The sequence below is a fragment of the Pelophylax lessonae genome, assembly GCF_965119305.1.
Source record: "Pelophylax lessonae genome assembly, chromosome: 8".
Lineage (NCBI taxonomy): Eukaryota > Metazoa > Chordata > Amphibia > Anura > Ranidae > Pelophylax > Pelophylax lessonae.
The window spans coordinates 8,744,749-8,751,899 of record NC_138775.1 but is presented as its reverse complement, the minus strand read 5'-3'; the positions used below and the strand labels follow the sequence as shown (position 1 = coordinate 8,751,899).

General features: G+C 51.8%; 1 protein-coding gene across 1 annotated transcript in view; it reads left to right on the top strand.

Moving 5' to 3' along the window:
* Window positions 1–7,151, top strand: part of TEX264 (testis expressed 264, ER-phagy receptor) — a 37,142-nt gene that overhangs the window by 14,438 nt on the left and 15,553 nt on the right. Inside the window, exon 2 of the mRNA XM_082266241.1 lies at window positions 5,368–5,524. Within this exon, the coding sequence (XP_082122367.1) occupies window positions 5,368–5,524 (157 nt within the window). The remainder of the gene's footprint in view (window positions 1–5,367; window positions 5,525–7,151) is intronic.

Sequence of the window (7,151 nt, the reverse complement as noted above, 5' to 3'; positions counted from 1 at the left end):
GAGGACTCTGCTCCTTCCTCTATAACTCTCCTCTCCTGAAATACTCTGCACTGCTGGAGGACTCTGCTCCTTCCTCTATAACTCTCCTCTCCTGAAATACTCTGCATTGCTGGAGGACTCTGCTCCTTCCTCTATATCTCTCCTCTCCTGAAATACTCTGCATTGCTGGAGGACTCTGCTCCTTCCTCTATAACTCTCCTCTCCTGAAATACTCTGCACTGCTGGAGGACTCTGCTCCTTCCTCTATAACTCTCCTCTTCTGAAATACTCTGCACTGCTGGGGGACTCTGCTCCTTCCTCTATATCTCTCCTCTCCTGAAATACTCTGCACTGCTGGAGGACTCTGCTCCTTCCTCTATAACTCTCCTCTTCTGAAATACTCTGCTCCTTCCTCTATAACTCTTCTCTCCTAAAATACTCTGCGCTGCTGGAGGACTCTGCTCCTTCCTCTATAACTCTCCTCTCCTAAAATACTCTGCGCTGCTGGAGGACTCTGCTCCTTCCTCTATAACTCTCCTCTCCTGAAATTCTCTGCGCTGCTGGAGGACTCTGCTCCTTCCTCTAACTCTCCTCTCCTGAAGACTATTTCCTAGGATTGGTGGAGTATTTTAGTTCTTAGTCTGGTGTCTGTTCTGCAGTAGATAAGGTGTCTCTATCAGCTCACACACGCGGGCCCCGGGGCCCCAGATGAGACCGGTGTGCCATAAATGAGATGCAGGAAGGAAATGTCAGTCCAGTAATCTCCATTGATTGTATAATGTCTGCATTGTTATGGCAGCACTGGGGAGCCCCCGCCTCCATTGGAGGGCATGGAAGGGGTCTTCTTCTAATGAGCTGTCTGAGCCGGCCGCTCCTGGGCACAACTGCAGCATCACCACGGGGCTCCCGCCTCTAATTAGGCCAACAGGGGGAGCAAGGAGGGAGGAGGGGACCCCATACCAAGCCGCGCCGCTGCACTCCACAGCAGCATTCCGCCGCTGTCTCGCTTGTTGGCTCCATCTATTAACGCTAACATGTTGGCATTGACTTCCATATGTGCCCAGCGCACTGGCGGCATGCTGAAATGCCACAACCAATTACCACCCAGGATTGTACATTGTTATGTAGTGATACCGACATATTCAGGGTCATGTTTGTCATTGGTTGAGTCCGGGGGAGGCTGAGACACCCGCTGGCTTAAACCTCCTGGAGACTCCACTGGTAAGATACAGTATATCACCCCATAGTTCCTGGCTGTGACACTGCCCAGCTCTGGGGGGGGGGGGGGGGTGGGGGGCATTCACTTTTCTGCAGAGCCCCTCATAATGGGCACAGCAGGTGTACAGACCCAGGAACTCAGCACAGGGATGGTGGGAACCCCTCATAATGGGCACAGCAGGTGTACAGACCCAGGAACTCAGCACAGGGATGGTGGGAACCCCTCATAATGGGCACAGCAGGTGTACAGACCCAGGAACTCAGCACAGGGATGGTGGGAACCCCCCATAATGGGCACAGCAGGTGTACAGACCCAGGAACTCAGCACAGGGATGGTGGGAACCCCTCATAATGGGCACAGCAGGTGTACAGACCTGGGAACTCAGCACAGGGATGGTGGGAACCCCTCATAATGGGCGCAGCGGGTGTACAGACCTAGGATCTCAGCACGGGGATGGTGGGAACCCCTCATAATGGGCACAACAGGTGTACAGACCCAGGAACTCAGCACAGGGATGGTGAGAACCCCTCATAATGAGCACAGCAGGTGTACAGACCCGGAACTCAGCACAGGGATGGTGGGAACCCCTCATAATGAGCACAGCAGGTGTACAGACCCGGGAACTCAGCACAGGGATGGTGGGAAACTGCCATTCCACTCCCTGACAGCGAGGTGTGAGGTTGCTGGTTCCTTAGCTCGTGTGCTTCCAGAAGCCAGGGGCTAGAGTTGCTTCTCTGCCCCAGGAAGGATGCTGGATCCTGGGGAGGACCCTGGCGGGGGCCCCCTGGATAGGCCTGAGACTATGGAAGACATGGAGCTCGGCCGAAGGAGGGGTGAATCCCTGCCTACCTTTAGACGGAGGACTGTTGAAAAGCTGAGGCGGATTGAGAAAGAGGAGGAGAAATTGGCAACTTTGAAAGTAGAATTTAAAAAGAAAAAGTTGTATTGTGCCAAACTGTACAGTAAGAAGAGACCGGCTCTGAGGCCTGAATTGAAGGACTTGGAGCAAGCTTTGAGGAAGCAGAAAGAGTTGGTGAGCTCTCTGAAGGAAAGCTGTGAAGCACTTCAGGAGAAATACAGGAATGAGGAACGTTTCAGCCGTATGAAGAGAGGAGCCGTTTCCAGCATGGAGAGTGACCCAGTCAGTGAGGAGATTCAGGTACCGACAGAGTCAGCAGAGAGTGAGAAAGTGGGCCCGGAGGATGAGCCCAGCTCTTCAACACCTCAGACATCTGCTGAGCCCCCAATGGTGGAGGCCTCTGTCTCCCTCCCTCTGCAGCAGCAATGTGGAACATCTGAGCAGGAGGTTGAGGGGGGTACTGGCATGTTGGAGTTCGTCGCTGAGCTGGAATCCCCTCTGGATGGAAGAAAGTTCCATTTTTCTGCAGATTCCCCAGATGAGGAGATGGATACCGTTCCTCGCCCTATGAGAGAGAGACCTGTGGAGAGAGGAAAATTCACCATTAAGCCTGCAACATCCAGGAGGAAGTTTGATCCCGCCATTAACCATGACACTGCAGAGGTAACACAGAAAGCAGGTACAGTGTGTGTGCAAGGTGGTGATGTGAACTTTAATGACAATGTGCTTGCTGAGGGTTGTAGTGCTATGGGCTGTCAGCCCACACCCATAGACAATGTGCAGCATGCAGTGCAACCTGATACACCTGCTGAAAAAATTCCACTTTTAAATGCAAGTGGTGAGAAAATTGGAAAAAACTGTGTGTTTCTGGTTGAAGAGTCTGCAGAGAGGAGCACCATGGACATTGCAGAGGCTTTGCCTGGACCAAATACAGTGGCTGTTCCTGAGCATGGTGGAGGAGATGCTGGGAGCAGTAGTACTATAACTTTTTTGGAGTCTGCAGTAGACAAGGCTGTGATTGAACCCAGGAAAGCAGCTGAGTGCTCAGAGAAGGGGGAGGGGGTGGGTCTTGTCTCTGCTGCTCCAAAGACTGCAAGGGTTGATTCAGGCTCCTTGTCATCAGGTGTGGTTGTGTCTAAAGACAATGCTGTAATTGCTGATGTTTCTGGGAGGAAAACCTATGCTGGTGCTGCTGAAGGGTTTGGGAGGGGGGTGCAAGCAGGGAAGGAGCATGGAAATGTTTCATCTTCCTCATTATTTAAAAGGAGGAATGTGGTACAGCTCAGATGGGAAGGCGAAGGTATTCCGCCATATAGGAGAGCTGTGGTTGATAAGATTCTGCAGATGGGCTTTAAACCTGCAGATATCTTTGCCCTGATCAGTCCGACCGGCTCCTATGAGTATGATTTGTCCTTTGTCCGTCCGGAGTCTTTGGACATATTTTGGGAGAAATATGAACATGTGTGTAGAAGCCTGCCGGACTGGAAAGGGCTTATCCCCAAAGTTGTGTCACGTCAGCCACTTATTAAAATGGTGACGATTCTTGTGCGCAATGAGTCCATACCGCAAGGGGATTTATCTGTATGGCTGAGGAGATATGGAGACATCCTGAGCCCCTTACACAAAATTATGGATGATCGAGGAATATGGACGGGGGGATGGTCTGTGCAGCTAAAACTAAGAGTCATGGATAATGTCATCCAGCATCTGCCATCCTCAGCTTTCCTGGGGAGGGACAGACTGACCATCTTCTATCCAGGCCAGCCAAAGCTGTGCAATAAGTGTGGGGATAAAGGGCACTTTGCATCCTCCTGTCCAGTAATGAAATGCTCTCTGTGTCAGGATTTAGGGCATTTGGCAAAAGATTGCAATATTATAAGGTGCAACTTGTGCAATGCGGTTGGGCATCCTTATAGCCAGTGTCCTGAGGCAGTACACAACCAGCCTGAGCTCATGAGAGAGTTTTTCCGTCTGGACATGGAGGATGTTCAGAGCTCAGCAGCTAGGGTGCCTGCGATTCCCTCCGAGTCTGTACCAATACCCAGTGTGCCTGTCTCTTCCCAGTCTGTGCCAATGCCCAGTGTGTCAGTGTCTTCTCAGTCTGTGGTGCCCCAGTCTGTGCCGATTCCCAGTGTGTCAGTGTCTTCCCAGTCTGTGGTGCCCCAGTCTGTGCCAATGCCCAGTGTGTCAGTGTCTTCCCAGTCTGTATGTAAGGTATCGGTTACTAAGAATGTGTCCAATCTTTCTGTGTCTATGTCTTCCAAAATTGCAGAGGCGGCAAGAGGTGCTGAGGCAGGGGCATCAAGTGCAGTGCCAGTCCCCTCCCCTAGACATTGCAGGGCTTCTATTAGGGACCATGGGGTGCAGAGGAGTGGGGAGAATGGTGAAGAGGCTGGCCTGGTGGCAGATAAGGTAAGGGAGAGTGGGGGTGAAGGGGAGGGTGAGAGTGGGGAAACTGTTATTTCCAATTTGTCCAAGGGGGATGTGGAATGGTTGGAGGAGAAAAGAAAGAAGGGCAAAAGAAGGAAAAAAAAGTGTTCAGCTACCCACAGTCCTGAAGTTTTGCCTTTGACAAATAAGTTTGGGGTCCTGTCAGATGAGGACGATGAATGGGACTTGTTGAGTACAGAATCTTCCATGGATGATGAGTCGCAGGGTGCAGTGAAGCGCACTGGTTCTCCAGGGGGAGAGAGTAGTCAGGCTAAGAAACGGCTGCCTCAATCATCTGATAAAAGTGGCACCCAATAATGTTATCAGCTGAAAATCAGTCCTAAAATATAATTTTTGATTAAAGGCTCCATGCATGGTGAAGTTTCTTAGTCCGGCTCTCTCGTAGGGTTTATGCTGTGTGCAATTTGGTTTATTTATTATGTTCTTGTTTTGTATAGTTATATTCAATTATTTTGTAAATATGTTATTTATAATTTATTTATTATGGTTTTATTGTATATAAGTTGATTGTTTGTAAGAATTTCCAATAAACAAAATTAACCCCTCATAATGAGCACAGCAGGTGTACAGACCCGGAACTCAGCACAGGGATGGTGGGAACCCCTCATAATGAGCACAGCAGGTGTACAGACCCGGGAACTCAGCACAAGGATAATGGGAACCCCTCATAATGGGCACAGCGGGTGTACAGACCTGGGAACTCAGCACAGGGATGTTGGGAACCCCTCATAATGGGCACAGCAGGGGTACAGACCTGGGAACTCAGCACAGGGATGGTGGGAACCCACAGTCAGGTCTATGTATCTGTCCCTATGAGGTGCCGCTACCTGTTGGTATATCTCATTCTCTTCTCTTCCAGGAGAGGAAGCTGTCTGCTCATCCCTACGTGGAGATCTACAAGGGAGATAAAATCATCTTCATGTGCCCTCTGGCCCGACAAGATGACTTCTACGTACCGGAAATGAAGGAGCTTCTGCGGAAGGAGAGGGGGGAGCCCCCACCACTTGAGACTTCAGGTACCCCCCCTTTATTACCTCTGCTCGGTGGGTTCATAGTGCTGGAACCCAGAGGTTTATTTTACATTGTTCACATCCAGTGGTCTGGGGATGATGTCAATCCCGCTTGGGTTGTGATGGGGGGGGGGGGGGGGTGAGTTTAGAACGTCACACTGGGATATTCAATCCAGATTCAAGTTTTTTTTTTTTTCCGATGACAGGTTTATAAAGCCAACGCGTTTCAGGGGCTGTAACTCTGCTGCCTTCATCAGGGCTTAAATGCAACAAAAACCATAGAAAGTAATGATAAAATAGTTTCATATACATCATTGTTGCAAATGATTTTAAAGGCTAAAAAAAACAAGATTAGCTGCTTCCCACCCGGCCTATAGACAAATGACGGTCAAGCGGGAGCTTTCCCATCCTGGGTAGACTTCATGACGTCCTCCCAGACACGCGCCCTCAGGGCCGTGCAATCTGTCACTCACTGTGCAACATTTTGGGAGCCGCGCAGGACCCCTTCGTAAGACACCATGAGTCACATGCCTGATGAAGGGGTCCTGCGCGGCTCCAAAATATTACTCAGTCCTTTGTGATGTCATCTTGCCATAAAAGTTTTTGAGGATATCTGATGATCCACAGTGTGCTGGCGAATATGTGCGTCGTTACATGACCAGCCCAGTTTCTAGCTGGTAGTTGGTCTAGCACCCGATATGTCCAGGAACGCGTGCGATGAGAACAGGGCTCAACAAACCCCGGGTGCCAGGTCGCATTGGCGACTTGAATTAGCGGCCTGACGCCTGGGTTACACTGCCAGAGGGGGCCTTGTTGCCAGACATCCTAAGTCTCCTGCGAGGCGCACTTTGCAGGAGATTTGGGATGTCAGGCTGTGACAGAAAGGAGCCGATGCTTCCTGTATGGTTCCGGCTCCGTTATGTCACAGGCGGAGTGATATCAAATGCATTCCACCTGTGAGAGGAGAGATGCAGGAAGCATCGGCTCTGCATGCGTCCTCCAGCGCTGCTCAGTGGTCTCTGTGAGCATTTCCCCACAGCAGTACCTGCCAGTAGTACCCGCACCCGCCAGCAGTAGCAGAAAGCAGTAGCATCCAGCCGTAGCAGTTCGAGTAGCAGCCAGCAGTACACACAGCAGTAGCAGCCAGCAGTACCTGCCAGTAGTACCCATACCAGCCAGCAGTAGCATCTAGCTGTAGCAGTACCAGTAGCAGTCAGGAGTAGCCCCCAGCAGTACCCGTAGCAGCCAGCAGTACCCACAGTGAGAGGCGTACCTAGGGTCTCCAGCGCCCTTGGCGAGGAGCTGTATCGACCGGGGTGACGGGGAGAGAGAGGGGGAGGGTGAGGGGGGGTGACAGGGAGAGAGAGAGGGGGCTGACAGAGGGGGGGTGACGGGGGGGGGAGAGAGAGAGAGAGAGAGGGGGTGACGGGGGGGAGAGAGAGAGAGGGGGTGACGGGGAGAGAGAGAGAGAGGGGGGGTGACGGGGAGAGAGAGAGAGAGGGGGGGTGACGGGGGGAGAGAGAGAGGGGGGGTGACGGGGGGAGAGAGAGAGGGGGGTGACGGGGATAGAGAGAGAGGGGGGGTCAGCTTGTCCTGGGAGTGGAAAGGAGGTTGAAGGTGCTGGTCGGTGGTA